Here is a 16,792-nt window from a genome sequence, read left to right as displayed (position 1 = left end):
TTTTTTTTTTTTTTTTTTTTTTTTACAGCTTTCCCACCATCCAATCACCTGCTGGGTAGTTTACAGTAGATCAAGTGAACTGCATAAATTACTTTGAACTTAACGACCTAGATTCAGTATTAACACTTAAAACAAACATCTAAAATGGTTAAAACGTCGAGTTAAAACAACAGACAGCTAGGCTACACACCATAAAATTATACGCGCAACACGCAAGGTAAAAGTAACCTGTGAATATGCCAGGTTCCAGTGTAGGGGGAGGAGTCTATATAAACAGCTCGGCTCAGTTAGTGTCCGATGGAAGACACGCATCAAACTCTACATGGAGAATCACTTTAATGATCAAAACACGGAAGGTTCCGCAAGTTCAGACAGCAACGACTGCCAAAGGTATGACCCCGACTTTATATTATTATGATGCAGAGATGTTTCTTGTAAAATACAAATCGCTATATTATGGATAGAGGAACGGTCGCCACTAGATGGTCCAAAACACCTGTGCGTCAGGTGATGTTTGCGTCAGTGTCATATGAACACTTCTACAAGAAACAAACGTAATGTAAAATAATACTTATAATGAAATTTTTTTTATTTTAGCTTCATAATGTTATGGTATTTAATGTTATTATTCTTTAACAGTATTAAAAACGTGTATTTTTTTTGTATCCCTAGGGTAGACCAGTATGGATTTGAGAGAGCAGAAGATTTCAACTATGAATCCTATGAGGACTTCACGTCCAAGAATTTAGCTGTTGTCACTAGAAGGTCAAACAAGTGGTCGAAACTTTTGCAGAGCACTGTAAAAGTGGAGAAAAATGTTAAAGGTAGGTGATTTAATTCAGGGGTGTTGTTTTTGGTTTTTTTGAATCGACACAAAGGATGGAGGGGGGTATTTTTCACTTTTTTGTCCTTTGGGTTTGCAGTAAAGCGATACGTGAGGAAGGGGGTTCCATGTGAACATCGCACTCAGATCTGGATGGCAACCAGTGGAGCCCAGGACCAGCTGGACAGAAATCCTGGCTACTATCATTCTCTATTAAAGTCTGAACATGACCCTAAAATAGAAGAGGTTATACGTGCTGGTAAGTTATTTCTCCAGACATAAAACCGTGTTTTATTTTAAAGCGTGATTTTAAATCCGATTGAGTAGGACGTATGGGAAACAAAATATTTCAGAGTTTTTTTCCAGATATGCACAGAACCTTTCCTGACAACATTCAGTTCCGTGCCTCCTCCCAGCCATGTTTACAAAAAGCCCTGTTTAATGTACTTCTGACTTATGGACACCACAATAAGGATGTTGGTTACTGTCAGGTACTGTCATGTACACATGCCCTTTTACACACGTGGCCACTGTCACTTGAATTCAGGATGTATTGAAGTTCCCACTGTAGATGAGAATCTAATACTCTTGTTGTGTATATACTAGAGAATAGTCTGTTATAACGAGTGAGGAAGTACGACACTCTAAACTGCTCTAATTTTGTGTTGTTTACCCTGTCAATATAATGACTGAACCTGTTGTACCTGTCTGAATTCAAATCAGTAGGCTGATGAAATGTATCCCTTGTTGCCTTTTTAGGGAATGAACTTTATTGCTGGATACCTCCTCATCATCACTAAAGATGAAGAGAAGTCTTTCTGGTTAATGGATGCTTTACTTGGCAAGATCTTACCAGGTCAGTCACTATTACCTACGATTGTATATAACCAGGACTCTGGTTATCCTGGAAGATAAAACTAAATATTTGAGAATATATATATTATATATCTTCCATATAGACTTCCAAAAATCACACAGGATTGAAATTACTTGGGGTGTACATGAAGGGTTTTTTTTTTTTTTAAACTATTCTTTACTTTACTCTTTCTTTACTCTAAACTATTCTTTACTTTATCTATATCTATATATACTATATATATATATATATATATATATATACATATATATATATATATATATATATATATATATATATATATATATATATATATATATATATATATATATATATATATATATATATATATATATATATATATATATATATATATATATATATATATACATATATATATATATATATACATATATATATATATATATACATATATATATATATATATATATATATATATATATATATATATATATATATATATATATATATATATATATATATATATATATATATATATATATATATATATATATATATATATATATATATATATATATATATATATATATATATATATATATATATATGTATATATATGTATGTATGTATGTATATATGTATGTGTGTGTGTGTGTTTTAATCTAGACTATTACACAGCAACAATGCTGGGGCTTAAAATGGATCAAGAGGTGCTTGGAGAGCTTGTCAGAATGAAGGTTCCTGCTGTCTGGAAGGTCATGAATCAGCACGATGTAATGTGGACCCTGGTGGTCTCGCGCTGGTTCATCTGCCTGTATGTAGACATACTTCCTGTAGAGGTGAGGATGAAGTCAAAGGTTGTACTCTGTGAAAAGAGCTGAGTGGTAAGCTCCGCAGTCACTGAATGCATACAATTTTGAAATCTTATGAAATAAGTATCGATTTTAGAATATGTAAAGTCTGTAATGACCATATTGAATGAAAAGACTGGTAGCCATTTGTTTTTGCTAGACAGTGCTGAGAATATGGGACTGCCTTTTTTACGAGGGATCCAAGATCTTGTTCAGAGTGGCTTTGACGCTGATTCATCAACATCAGAACCTCATCTCACAGGCCCAGAATCTCCCAGAAATCTGTGAACGCTTCAAACAGATCACTCGCGGCGAGTACGTAGAGGACTACCATACCTTCATGCAGGTAAATTCTGTGGATACTGTTTATTTAGGCTAACTACTAACTAAACAAATACTTACAGAACTTCTCATAATGATGTGTTTGTTCTGAAGAGTGCTTGTTTGTCATCTCCCTTCAGAAAATCTTCATGGAGCCTGGAGGTCTCTCTACAGCAACAATTACTAAACTCAGGAAGATGTGTAGGAATCGCATTACTTCTGCCTAAAACCCTCCACTATACTACACTAAATGATGGATGATGGACATACAGTTCTGCATGTTAGATGAGAATCTATTACTTACTAAATGGGGGGGAAAAAAAAAAAACTTTTATATGCATATTTTTAACATAATGACAGGGATACACTACATTTTAAGTGTGTCGGGTCAGTAAGATTTTTTTTTTACTGTGTCTGACAGTGAAGTCTTGTGATCACCAAGCCTGCATTTATTTGATACAAAATACAGCAACCAGGAATAATTGAAAGTGTCATTTACAATTTAAAATAATGTTTTCTATTTATATAGAAAGGCTTAAATTTGCAATTTATTCCTGTGGTGGCAAAAGCTGCCGTTACTTCAGTCTTAAGTGTCAAATGAGCCTTTAGAAATCATTCCAATTTGTTGATTCGGTGTTGCTTAATATGAATATTTCATGGATACAACAATGAATATTGTTTGATTAATGGAAAACTAATAAAGCGTTTATTGAATGCTTTTGAAACGATGTATAAAATTTGACCTGATCAATTTAATGTGTCCTGAATCAATTTTCAAAAAATTTACTGACCCCAACCCTTTAAACAGTAGTTCGCCCCAAAAAAATACTGGACACATGCTGTTTCAAACTTGTATAATCTTTACTGTGTGTGTGTGTGTGTGTGTGTGTAAAACGCAAAAGTAGATATTTTGAATTTTCATTTTTGGGTGAACAATCTAAGAGGACTTTTTTTTTTCTTTATTACCAACAATCTTATAAATAAATAAATGCTTTAATTAAATAAAGATATTTAACAAGCAAACTCTTTTTTTCCTGTCTTTTATTTTTCACTTTATTTAGAAACTTAGAATCGCATTCCTTAAAACAACATGAACTTCATAGCAATCAAGGCAACACTTCAATATCCACAACATCTCCATTTATGCAGTCATTCTATATGAAGGTGCATCATAAAGGAGCAATTTAACCACCATATGATCAAGCGTGTTTTTAGTGCACTCTATGTTTGTAACAGTTAACCATTTACCTGGTTCTGTAATAGTCTAAACCTACTTCAAGTTATTCAGAACTTCCTGTTGTGTTAGTGTGTAACATACCCTTTGTCCATCCAGTAGTGCAAAAAATATTTCCTCGCTCTAACAGAATTTCCTTTTAACATTTTTAAATGAGTACAAATACAATGCTAAATGGAAGCAAGCAGGCTATATTGTTTTTATAAGCAGTATGAGAGGAGAAACAGAGCTATTTAGTGTTATTAAAGGGTTTTCTACTCTAGAAAGTGGATATTGTATTTGTATAAGTTAACGGAGTCTCTTATGTACCCACTGCCTCGGCAGATCTGGAGAGATCCAGGCTAGATGTGGAATTTCTCTTTATTAAAACTTAGTACCAAATTGACATCTGTCTCAACACTGTTATGCAAGGCTTCTTTAACAGTATTAAAAGATTATCTTTCTCCAATTTGTTGAATCTCAAAAGCTGTCTTGTATCAGGAAGTAAATATCTAGTCCCTATTAGGCTAACAGCATCATCAGTTTTCCATAAATCTGTGTATTTATATAAATAAGCGCACAAAGTTAAATTTAAGAATATGAGGTACCAAACAGATCATATGCTTTCTAATCCAGATTAAACCTAAATAACAACAAACACCAGGCATTCCCCTAGATAAGCATAATCTGGTTCCTGAAAACATTGCCTTAGCACGACCTAGAGCCTCAAACACACATTTGATTCTGCCCTGCATCCTTAAGTATGCATTAATTATACTATGTTTAACATAATACAACAAAAAGTCCAGGAAGTGCAAGTCCACCTGAGAGGTGGCAGGTGAGTCACCAGCAGAGGGCAGGGTGGGTTAAAAACTAGGCAGTTTCAATTGTAGTAGCGTCGTTGAGTCCAGATGAGAGTAGAAATCGGTGGTGCTTACACATCCTGCTTGAAGAATGAGGTTAGATGGTCTGGTAGCCTGCATGACTTCTGTTCCTGCCAATAAGGTAGGCCAGGATCACGATGAGCACTAGAACAGCCAACGCAGCACCCACAATAATGGGAATCAACATGTCGTCCTCATCTAGCTCACACTCCTCAGCTAGAACAAAGACAGAAGGGGAGATGGTATATATATAAAATTTTCAAAAGTTTAGAAAATTATAATACATATAACAAGAACTCAGACTCAAACTTTTAGAACAAATTGTCAGAACAAATTGAAAATCAGCTGTTAAATTTGAGTACACAATTAGACAACTAGATGCAATGTCATTTGAGTACACAATTACAACCAATTATATGAAAAATAGGATTTTTGAATATAATGTGTCAGTTCATTTATTTTGCTATTATAAAAGACAAATTAACTATATTGGTATACATAAATGAACTATACACATATACATCATTTTTTTTACTACTGGGTGCAGGAAAATAAAATTATAGGAGAATAATAGAAGAAAAATATAGCAAATATAAATATAAAATATATCAAAATATAAATATAATTTAGCTTTTTTCACATATACATATATATATATATATATATATATATATATATATATATATATATATATATATATATATATATATATACACATTATAGTAATATTATTGTGTGTCAAATTTATTCTTATGTAAAGGTTATTGAGTTTATCAGCTTCACATTGTTATGACAACTAAGCATTGTATCCTGCGGATTAATCTTGTGCCGAACCCAGAACATTCCTTGAGGAATTAAAGGACAAAACTGAGAAAAGAATAAAAAACCTGCTCCAAAATCTCCATTGACACCAAAAGGCTGCACTTGAAGCTGGAAGGTGTTGAGAGAGAACTCCTGTGTAACGCTCAAGGTCTTCTCCTTCTGACACATGTAAGAGTGACCCAGGGTTCCCACCATGTAGTTTAGAGTGGTGTTCCTGAAAGTGTTGCGCTCTAGGCAAAAAATATAAAAAATTGCTCAGATTTTAAAAGCTAAAACTATTAAATATGAAATATTTATTAATGACTTACTAGTCATATCAGGCAATGCAGCTGATAACTCCAGCCCACTAAGATGATACTTGTTTGATGTGGAATTCTGAAAAGGAAACAAGCGTATTTTATGTCATGATGACACCAACAACGGAGGATTGAGGGAAAAATTGGAGGAGATGCGAAACTTACGAGAGAGAAGCTGAAAGTCAGAGTAATGTTGTCCTCATTGAGTATGAGAGTTGCACTGTCCGGATCACAGGATCCAGATATTTTAACCAGGTTTGGATGCAGGTTCAAGACCTCCTGGACAGTCTGGAAAGAAATGTATGCCTACATTTAGATTACATTTACAAATCTTCATTAATCTGAATTACAATCATAAAATGGTCATACAAATCCGTTTATCCCAGCAAATCCCTTTATTTGCAGGCCAACCAAAGGAATTTTAATAATAGCAAAATTATTGGTATTTGTCCTTTTTCTATGCATAAACAAGCTAAGAATAAAAAATGGAATTGGCATTTTTAGGTTTGTTTACCCACTGAACAGAATAAAGAGATATTAAGCAGAATATTTCAAGCTACTCCTGTCCAATGAAACTAAAAGTACACGTGGAAGTACCTTGCCATGAGAGCTCGAAATGAAGCTAATGTTTAGTTGCAGTCCCATCCGTGCCAAGAGACAGACAGCATCGGTGGCATTGGTGATATTATAGCTGCCTCGCTCAGGGGGTCCGGGGGTTGCAGGAGAAGCCGAAGGAGAGCTGGTTTCAGGGGCGACCGCAGTGGGGAGAACATCAGCAGTCAAAGTCTGATGTATAGTGAGAGCTGGAACAGTAATGTCATTATTACACTATGCTTATTCATTCCAATAGCATAAGTAATTTTTGACATTATACTGACATCTATTGACATGGATGCATTGTATTTGTTTATTAATGCTGCTGCTCCACCAAACAAATGTGTTTATTTTTTTGTCATCATCATAATTATTAATATTCAAATAATAACCAAACTGTAAGACATGCTGTTCAGTTAATGGCAATATGGTGACATCCATGAGGGGGCGACCCTTTAGGTGTACACAATGCAGTTTTTTTTTATATAAACATTAAGCCTTACTAAAAGCAAATAATCATATCATTTCTTCATTTTAGAAACTTTTTTTTGTTTTTTCAAAACAATGAACGTCAGCTTCTTAAAAGATTCATAAACTGGCAGTCAAAAACCAGCATGGACGTGGTCATTTTACAAGTCATATCTGTAAATACGCAAAAACATTTTCCTCCAAATAAGAAATACTCAGATTTTCATACACAGCATACATTAGTAGGCCACGGTTTAGTTGGAATACATATTATATATATTTTTAAATAACAAACATCAAATAAAGAAAGAATAACCTTTCTTGTTATTTTTATTTTTTATTTTTTGTAATTATTATTTAATGAACCAAAATACAAGGCCTGCGGGCTCCAAATAAACTATATTTAAATCAAACTTACCTAACAGCAGGCTAAAAATTGCCATGGATGGCATGTTTTGTTTGCGGATGATGGGGATCATGTTTCTTGCCAAAGTGAATCAAAACACATTCGATAGAAAACCAGATGATGGCAGACTGTTCAATATGCGCCTTCAAACGGACTCTTCGGATAACTGTCGTTATGTTACAGACGTCAAGGCCGCTTTGAACTGCCGCTGTGCCAAATCTACATCTGATAAACGCAGTAGGTCAGATTTGTTTAGTTTCTCGTAACCGCAGCAGAAACACTAGCGTCATGTGAGCGACTGCTAGCAAGTGCGCATGCGCGTCGGGTGCTTGTTTTTTTTTTTTTTGCGTTAAATGCATGTTGTTGTTCTTTTAGAAAAGATAGGATATGATATAATATGCAGTGCTGCTATGTCTGTCGATAATAAACGAAATAATAATAATTAATTATACATAATTATATATAATTATATGTGTCATATATTTCTGTCATATAATATTTCTGTAAGCGTTGTGATAAATGATTCGTTTCTGAACAGTTAGCGAATCATAAAATAATGCAAACAGTGAAATATAATACAATTAAACCTCACATCGATGCATTACATTTCCTATAGTGTAGTATTTCATCGTGCGATTGGATCGTTATAATAGGAAACAACTGTGTGTGTGTTTTGCATCTTGTTTAGTCGTGATTAATATTTTGACAATTATGAACAAGCAAGTTAATGCCTATATTATGTTTCCTGTCTTTAAGCGGCACTTAAAGAATGATAGAATATTGTGAAAATGTAGCCTAGATTTAAAAGTAGCTACACATAAGTAATCTAAGGTAAGTGATGTAATGAGCAATGGAATGAGGATACATGTGACTTAAGATACTCCTAAGTGTCACATCACAGAGACAATTTACAAGGAGGCGAAAGATTTTAGAACCATTCTGCAGTGCCATCACAGAAGTGTGATACCTGACCTTTTACCCTTTTATGTTGCTTGCAAAGGTTTATTTAAAGAGCCATAATTATCTTATAAAATGTATCTGTAACATTTTGCAGTGATCATGAGGGAGACTGTGGTCAAACAAATAACTGTGTTATATATACTTTTCCCAAAGTATATATTTAATGTTAACTAAGTTTAAGAATGTTCTAAGTTCCATTAGATGATTCTGCAAACAGGAACACTCTGAAAAAAGTAAGAACATTTAAAAAAGGTAAGATGGACATCATTAAAAGTCATCAAAGGTTAGTTTGACATAGACATAGTTAATGGAATGTTCTCTGTTAGCTGGCCTTGCTAAAAATATTCTAATTAAAGCCACTATTGTACTAGTGTTTAAAAACAAATAAAACCACACCAATGGCAAATGCAAAACAGCAGGGGGCACAACATGTAAAAATTAGCTTGTGAAATAATATTTGCAACCTATTTTCAAAGTGAAAAAACACTTAAATGTTTTATAATAGTTACAGGTGATGTTTATAATCTCTGTTCTAAAGATGTTGCCTGATTCATTTTTTCTTTAACTGTGAACAAATATTTCTATTGCATGTGATTTCCTGCATAAAAAGTTCATTCAGATTCATATTTGTTATGAATACAATGCTGTTAAAATGGAAAAATCTAACTCAGTGGCAGCAATACGCAATACTGATGAAAGACACATAACTGTTAGCGTGAAGATGGTCTAAAAATATACAGGAAATGCTGGTGAGACTTTTTTGAGATGAGAGGACAAGAGGAGGCAGTGGTTGTCATTCACTAGAACAGAAAACTTAGGGCTAGGGCCACTTCCTGTTAGGTAAAAGATTGACACAGAAGAAGCAATCAAAACAGAAAGGCTAAAAACTGTTGCACATCACATACAGGCCAAGCAACAGGAAGGCACGGCATCCAAAGAAAATCATAGTTTCAAGGAATGTAATGGAAATGAGAAGGACAATCACTCTTTTATTCTTGGTCTCACATGTGTCCTCCACAGGTAAAATCATTTCTCTTGCTTTGTACATACTTATTGCGTAAGGTGCCATACACTGGCATACATCTAGTACGTTCAGCGCTAAGATTTCATGCTATACTATATGGTTTGTGAAATCTGTATTCTTCGCTGCTGTATGCGTTGTGAAATCTGTATTTGTCACTGTTTGGAGTGAACGCTGTAGAAATTAAATATTAGAATTATTTTGCGCTGCTTTTCTCCGTAAAGAACATGGAGGTCAAACATCAGGACATCTTCATGTGGCCATTTTAGTTTCCCTCTGCAAGACAGGCAGCATAAAATGTAACAGCTGTGCAACAGAATGCATGAAAAGATGAAAGGTTTTTAGCATTGCTATGATGGTTTGTAACTGTCAACTTCTTAAACCTCTTACATGTTGTTTCCTGAGAATAAAAACAAAAGAAGGATCCAAGAAAAGCAACTCAAACACTTTGAAAACCCACTCTCTCCTTTTTACGAAACCCGAGGTCAAAATTGGCAGAATCAGCAAATGTTTCAAAAGCAACATCAATAGCCGCTTAGACATACCTACTGTAGGATACTTTGGTTATTATTTTTATTTACCCTAATCTAATTTAAACCAAAAATATTTAGCAAAACGTTATTATAGTTGTATTATTATTATTATCATTGACAATATTATTATTTCATGTGTAGTGGCTATTGTAAGCATTATTTAAAAAAACGATACAAAAATAAATAGAGCAACAAATCGTGCAGATGTACTTACAGGACTTTTATTGTAATTGAAATATTGGAATTATGAATGCCAGGCCAATTCAGAGATGCAGACCTTTCAGTTCAACATTCAAATCCATTGATTAACACTTTCTACCTGTTTAGTACACGAAAGCTGAAAGCAGTGTTTTTAGGAAAACAGTATTAGTAAGAAGAATGTTTGTTTGTGAATAAAGTAGTATTTTCTAAATATACCTGCACTTTACTAGAGCATTTGTACCAATACGCAAAATGTTTGTGCTGCAAATCAATATCAAAACATGGCAATAAGAAAAATTTTTCAGTATCTATTAAATATGTTGGAAGACTTTATTAGCAAGTTTGAGGCAATAATGAGAAAAGTAGATAAATGACGGCATAACCCGATTTTTGACAAATGAATCTGCTAGATATGTCTGACAAATATATTTGACAAACTGCAAAATCATGCATATGTATATTTGTATATGACAATGCTATCTTAGCAGTCAATGTATTGTCATTAAAAAAAAACTCACACTTAAAAAAAATGATTCATGTTAAAATGCAGTGTGGTGCAAAATTCAAAATTGTTTTATTTATAGAATGTATAAATATTTTATTTGTCTAGACTTATACAATATATATTTATAGTTACTATGTCCTTGTTTCTGTATGCAATGATCGTGCAGAAGAAGAGTGCTATGTCGTGTGAAAGGTGTGTGGTCAGTTTGCTAACCTTCATCCACCAGCCCCCGTAAACACCTACTTGATCTGCAGTGATGCAATGGGGGCTTCACTATTTTGTGCTCGTTCTTGCACTTAACTAGACCCATGCAGAGAAACCACCAAACTAGATGACACACACACACACACACACACACACATTTGCACAGAGATCATAGAGAGACTGATAGAGGAGCCTGGGCCCTCTAACAGGAAGGCATGAATGCAGTTTTTTTTCCATAAAGTTTTATTTTTAAACCACTAATGTAGAAATGAGTGTGAGGAATGACACTTGTTCCCTTTTATGTTCAATTATGCAAGAATTGTCTAAAATAATATTTATAATACAATAGGCTGCCAAGCAACGAACTACCATATGGTGAATGTTAGTTTAACTTACTTTCTTTTCATGCATTTATCTAATCATTGTCTATTTAGCTAAACATTATTTGCATTTATTTCAACAGCAGTAGATCATTGGGTTAACTAGACAAAAGTTTATTTGTGATTCCTGCTTGCATTAGTTATTTTTGCCTCAATTACTTAAATGTTTTTTTTAGCCCCAATGTATCAATCGGTAAGTATCATTAGTGCATGAATATCTTAATATCATAATAACTGATTGCAGTTAAAAGTCAAGTTAGATGTAGAATTTTATCCATAAAATCTTGCTAAATTAATAGATCGCAATGCTTGTAGAGTACTTGGATGTGACCCATCTCCCTCCGTTGATGGGAATAATTATGAATGCTATGTATAGTCTGTGCAAAATTCTTTTATGTCTTAGAGCAATGTAACTACATTTTTTGTTTCTTCTGAATTTTTGTTGTTTGTACCATTTCTGTTGCGCCGTCATAATAAACTGTAGTGAAAATACTATAATATCCAGAAGATTTACGTTATTTCAAGTTATTAGAAAATGCATATAGACCTGTTTTGTTCACGATCAAGACATTTACGGTCTTCAAGAAACATCGAGTAATCTTTAATACTATCCATTGATTTATTTTTATTATTCTGTTAAATGTCTGAATAAATGTTATATACATGTGTGCACTGTTTTAATGTATTATTTAATGTATTTATTTAAAAAAAGGAACAGTGTGCTCTTTTTTAATAAATGTTTCCATTCGATGCATTGTGCCGTATTTAACCAGAGGCTAATTTTACCTGGTCTTTGTGTTTTGTTGTGAAGTCAGTTTGCATTCTTCTTGTATTCATCTAATCCAATGAATGCAAGCAGATCATTTAAAATCTAATTTTACAAGAATAAACATGAGAAAAACTCATAGTATATTAATCAGTGACTCTTGAACTAGACATGAAAGCCTTGTTACTGTTGTATTAACATCCCATATAGACATTTAAGCATATCAAATATTTCCGATGTTTTACAACTTGCCTTAGAACTAAACTAACATCGGCTAATCTAAATACATTCGCATGGTGGTTTCGATCATTTTCTTAAATTTTCTTTTTTTTACATATTCTTTCTTGTTTTCTTGCTTTTTAACATTACAAAAACATCTAAGCAGAGAATGAAAGAAACGAAGACAAACAAAACATCCATAAATCACCAGAACAAGCAACCAAATTTGAAACAGCATGTTTTAGTTGAGTACTTTACAAAATGTTTGTTCTCTTCGCGAGAGGCCTCGTCTGTCAGTGACCCAACGTATTGCTATATTTTAGATGTTTTTCTGCTGCTGTATTCTATCGTCTTTACTGCTCTCTACTTCAGAGAGAGGTAAGTTGAGCTCTAGCATGCACCATACGCCCCAAGTGAAAAAAATGTACTTCACGATTTTAACCGCTAACCTGCCTTGTATCGCTTAGTTTACAAAGGAGGGACCTGTTCCTCCAGATCCTGCGACCCCGGCCATAACCCCAATGAGCCTGTATATACAGTGAGTTTATTAACTCTCTATTAACTCTCTCTTTATTAAGTCTCTTGAATAGAGTTTGAAATATACTTCACGTAATGATGTGTATTAGCCTACACTGAATGAGTCATTCCTACTATAAAGCGCATTTTCATCCCCTTATAATGGGTGTTATATTAATAATATTAAAAGCATTAACCACCCTTTTTAAACATGAAGTTTGAGCTTACTTTTTAGTTTGCAGTCATATTTTGATGAGCATGGTAGGCAATTTATTAAGTCCCCTTTTTTTCCTTTTAATAGGCTATCAAAACGTTCCAAAACCCCCAAGTATTATTTTCATATATATCGGAAAACTCTGTGCTTTGGTAACCATACAGCAGCTAAAATCAAAAAATAAAAAAATAAATAAATATATATATATATATATTTTATCTATATATATGTATAAGGCTGGGCTGGGCTTCTTGTTTGCAGAAGAGACTGTTCACAGCCAAGAACAGATAAGCACTCTGACTAATTTTTAATCTAGCATTTGTGGTTACTGAAATTGTTGAAAAGCTCAAATTAAATGTAAAATCAAATGTAATGTACTTCATTCAATTCTCACAATTCTTACAATTCACAGCCTGAGTCTAGCCAGAACAGGTTTAACTTTATTAAAATACCTCCTTGAACTACAAAAGAAGCATTTTTGAATTATTGCACAATTGGAACGACCCAAATAACAAAGACAACACGCCTGCTGTATTTCTTAGGACTTGGATCTGCCTCAGATGAGTTCCGATTATCAGCAACTGGATAGACCGGTGAGATTATTTTATGTTTTAATTCACTGTGCAATTATATTGACATTAACCAGAACATCACAGAGAACACGGTAGTGCATTAACTGCTGATTAATGATAAGCCCATTTGGTGTGTTGTACACATACTTTACTTCCTGCCTTGATCTCCAATCTTATTTGTAATCTGTGATACAGTATGATAAACCTTAATTGCAGTTTTAAGTTATTTCACATGCCTATCAACATCTACCCCTTAACATATTTCAGATAAGAAGACGAGAGCCAGAGACACATTATCAGGTCAGTAACACTTACTTGTCAAAAAGGATGTGAGAGATGAAGCAGATAAAAGTTTCATACCTTCGAAAATGTTTTTTACGACATCTCTGTTTCCTGCTGCCCTCCTGTGGTTGTTTACAGCACATAAATATACTGTGTTCGGCTGGGGTGGTTGGTGTTTTTACTTTGGTTTGTGTATTTTATAGGAATTGAGAGCACATACAAGCGATGAATACCAGGAAATAAGAACTAAAGTAAGTGTATCAAGCCAACGAATATGAGAAAAGTGTGTGGGTCGTGGGGGTTAGGAAGTGTTTTAGATGTGAGGTTTACCCAGCAGTGAAGCATAATATACACACTGTGCTTAATTGACAAATAATTTTAACTATTAATGTTCTCTTTCTGCAGCCTCGCAAAGGCAAGAACAAATCTAATGAGGTAATGTACGAATTACTAATTTTAAAAACTTGGTTTTATATATCCCATTCACGTATTTAAACATCAAAATACCTTTTTATGCACTTTGCATAAAACATAATATTTACCTATCTTTTTTAATCTTTTTAACAAGTTACTATTCCAGAATTATCCTAAGTTGTCTTGTAAGTAGTGTTGGGGACAGTTACTTTAAAATTAAAATATTACAATATTATGTTATCGCCTAATTACGTAACTTAGTTACTTTTTATGGAAAGTAATGTGTTACTTTACTTTTGCAATACTTTTTGAATACGAGCAGGGCTTGATTGCTTCTTTTTAATATAATATGTTATTTTTATAGAAATGAAAAGCCATTTTGTACCAACAAGTGTAATGAATAAACCTCAGGCCGAATGAAGAGTAAATTCACGTCTGTACAGAAGAATGCAGGAGAAGAAAGTTCAACAATAAAAAAACTGAAACAGAATTGTTAGCTTATGTAAAGTAATTTTTGCTTATTAGTATGGTTGAACTGGATCATCATAGGTCAGCAGCAAAGACGTTGATTAATAAAATGGGTTTAGGTACATTTGTGTTTACATCTCACTGTTTTAATTCATTTTGATAATTACAAATCTTTTTTTTTTTTGTGTGTGAAGAATTAATGCGTGTTGACATTTAGTCTAGACCTACAGTAGCATCATGTTCAAAGCACACACAACGCCACTGTACTTTTCTCCCAACATGGGGAAAGGAGACTTTTCTGTACATAAATAGGGGAAAAAAGTAACGCTACTTTACTATTAATTTACTAGTAAAAAGTATTATTATTACGTAACCTGTGTTACCTGTAATCGCGTTATCCCCGACACTGCTTGTAAGTGCTCTAGGTAATCAGTAATCACAACATGGTACGCTTTAAGCAGACTACAGTTTTGTAAAAACAAAAAAACAAAAATGATTTAAGTTTTTGTTTGTGTTTAAAGTTTTTGTTTATTACTTTAAAGGGTCGAGCAGGGAGAAACAGGAATGCAGCCGAGGCTGTGGAGATGGAAACATTTCCCACTGATGCATTACACAATTAACACAGAGCACAAGCTCAGGAGCAACCTCTATATCTGTTAACAGATAAATTGTATATCTTTGCTGAATGCATTTATATCTTTTTTTTAATTTGTTACTTCGCCTGACCTGTGTTTTGGGAGTCTTGCATATATTACAGTTCAATGGTTTGGTGTCAGTAAGATAAAAAAAGAAAAGAAATTAATACCACTATTTAGCAAGGATGCATGGATTTGATCAAATGTCAGTAAAGACAGATTTATGATGAATTATACAGATTTTTTTCTTTTAATAAATATTGTTCTTTTGAACGTTTTATACAAAGAAACTTGAAGCCCAACTGCTTCAGACGCAAGAAATGTTTTTATTGAGCACCAAATCAAAATATTTTAATGAATTCTGAAGAATGTGATATGTGAAATTCAGCTTTGCCATAACTGGACTAAATAAACATGCGAAAATATACTAAAATTGACACGTTATTTTGTATTACTGTTTTACATTACTTTGCTGCATACTAATTAAATGCATCTTTATCAAGACTTTTACAACAATTTTTTTTTAGAAAATTTTGAACACTAGTGTGTTCCATATGTATAGTATGCACTTTTATATATATATATATATATATATATATATATATATATATATATATATATATATACAAGATATTGAGATAATTAATGCAGATATTGATAATTCAAGACATAAACATATCATTTTTATGAATTTGTCATTTGTCAAAAGACAATTCAAGTACCTGTCCAAAGATGTAGCACTGTTTTTTATACATATTTATAATAATATATAAATATAAATAATATAAAATAAAATGTAAAATGATATCGGGCTCCATAAATTCTTCAACATGATCCAAAACATGGCAACTATTAACAGACCAAAAGACATGCAAGAATATTAAAACACTTGGAAAATGGTTTAATGATGTTTACAACAAAAAAGAGAACTGTACAGTTACAGTAAAAGATTATCTTTATATATATATAAAAAAAGCGAACAAAATACAGCAGACAAATGCATCAAATCTACCATGTATCCTGATTCACATACTTATATTCTACACAATCATTCAGTTCTAAGCTACTGCGATGTAGCCGTTTAGCGTTCAGTCTTGAGTATATGTCGCTTGATAACAGGCCATGAGTGGCACTAGAGTTCAGGTCTGTAGTGATACTCAGAATCCAACCAATCATTATTATTACAACAGTGAGTTACAGCGTTCAGAAGGGGAGAGATATAGAAGTACAATCTACAGTATGTGACAGGGTGAAAATGGAACACATTCCTTGAGCTTCAGCCGTGAGGGAAACATGGAAATGAGAGTACAGAGGGATTTCTTTTGAAATCAGTGACTAAAGTATTATGTACATAGTCTTTTTTTTTTTTTATCTTAACCATTTTTC

At 33.2% G+C, this 16,792-nt stretch overlaps 3 protein-coding genes across 3 annotated transcripts; 2 read left to right on the top strand and 1 right to left on the bottom strand.

The window, feature by feature from the left end:
• The first annotated feature begins 73 nt into the window (after positions 1-73).
• grtp1b (growth hormone regulated TBC protein 1b) lies at positions 74-3,585 on the top strand. Its single transcript, XM_043249544.1, has 8 exons — positions 74-390; positions 673-824; positions 924-1,082; positions 1,190-1,314; positions 1,583-1,679; positions 2,328-2,500; positions 2,673-2,858; positions 2,974-3,585. Exons 1-8 carry the CDS (start codon positions 323-325, stop codon positions 3,058-3,060), a joined length of 1,047 nt encoding a protein of 348 aa, XP_043105479.1. The 5' UTR covers positions 74-322; the 3' UTR covers positions 3,061-3,585.
• An 824-nt stretch (positions 3,586-4,409) lies between these two features.
• On the bottom strand, positions 4,410-7,825 carry lamp1b (lysosomal associated membrane protein 1b). The gene is made up of 6 exons (XM_043249545.1): positions 7,529-7,825; positions 6,646-6,851; positions 6,214-6,336; positions 6,061-6,127; positions 5,818-5,982; positions 4,410-5,146 (listed from the first exon to the last, which is right to left on the bottom strand). Exons 1-6 carry the CDS (start codon positions 7,587-7,589, stop codon positions 5,007-5,009), a joined length of 762 nt encoding a protein of 253 aa, XP_043105480.1. The 5' UTR covers positions 7,590-7,825; the 3' UTR covers positions 4,410-5,006.
• Positions 7,826-12,700: 4,875 nt separating this feature from the next.
• On the top strand, positions 12,701-15,495 carry cd247l (CD247 antigen like). Its single transcript, XM_043248994.1, has 7 exons — positions 12,701-12,729; positions 12,801-12,843; positions 13,578-13,628; positions 13,875-13,907; positions 14,093-14,140; positions 14,295-14,324; positions 15,314-15,495. Exons 1-7 carry the CDS (start codon positions 12,701-12,703, stop codon positions 15,389-15,391), a joined length of 312 nt encoding a protein of 103 aa, XP_043104929.1. The 3' UTR covers positions 15,392-15,495.
• Positions 15,496-16,792: the final 1,297 nt, after the last annotated feature.

Source organism: Puntigrus tetrazona, chromosome 9, assembly GCF_018831695.1.
Source record: "Puntigrus tetrazona isolate hp1 chromosome 9, ASM1883169v1, whole genome shotgun sequence".
NCBI classification, from domain to species: Eukaryota; Metazoa; Chordata; class Actinopteri; order Cypriniformes; family Cyprinidae; genus Puntigrus; species Puntigrus tetrazona.
Note: the sequence above shows the minus strand (reverse complement) of the source record. Positions and strands in the feature narration are given on the sequence as shown.

What these genes read in the sequence shown, in the direction of transcription:
- grtp1b (XM_043249544.1), top strand. Translation starts at nt 323, where the DNA reads ATGGAGAATCACTTTAATGATCAAAACACGGAAGGTTCCGCAAGTTCA. An exon ending in GACAGCAACGACTGCCAAAG is followed by an intron (nt 391 to 672) that starts GTATGACCCCGA and finishes TTGTATCCCTAG; the next exon opens with GGTAGACCAGTATGGATTTG. An exon ending in ACTACCATACCTTCATGCAG is followed by an intron (nt 2,859 to 2,973) that starts GTAAATTCTGTG and finishes ATCTCCCTTCAG; the next exon opens with AAAATCTTCATGGAGCCTGG.
- lamp1b (XM_043249545.1), bottom strand. Translation starts at nt 7,589, where the DNA reads ATGATCCCCATCATCCGCAAACAAAACATGCCATCCATGGCAATTTTT. An exon ending in AATTTTTAGCCTGCTGTTAG is followed by an intron (nt 6,852 to 7,528) that starts GTAAGTTTGATT and finishes TTACTGTTCCAG; the next exon opens with CTCTCACTATACATCAGACT. An exon ending in TTTCGAGCTCTCATGGCAAG is followed by an intron (nt 6,337 to 6,645) that starts GTACTTCCACGT and finishes ATTTCTTTCCAG; the next exon opens with ACTGTCCAGGAGGTCTTGAA.
- cd247l (XM_043248994.1), top strand. Translation starts at nt 12,701, where the DNA reads ATGCACCATACGCCCCAAGTGAAAAAAAT. An exon ending in CCAATGAGCCTGTATATACA is followed by an intron (nt 12,844 to 13,577) that starts GTGAGTTTATTA and finishes TGTATTTCTTAG; the next exon opens with GACTTGGATCTGCCTCAGAT. An exon ending in ATCAGCAACTGGATAGACCG is followed by an intron (nt 13,629 to 13,874) that starts GTGAGATTATTT and finishes AACATATTTCAG; the next exon opens with ATAAGAAGACGAGAGCCAGA.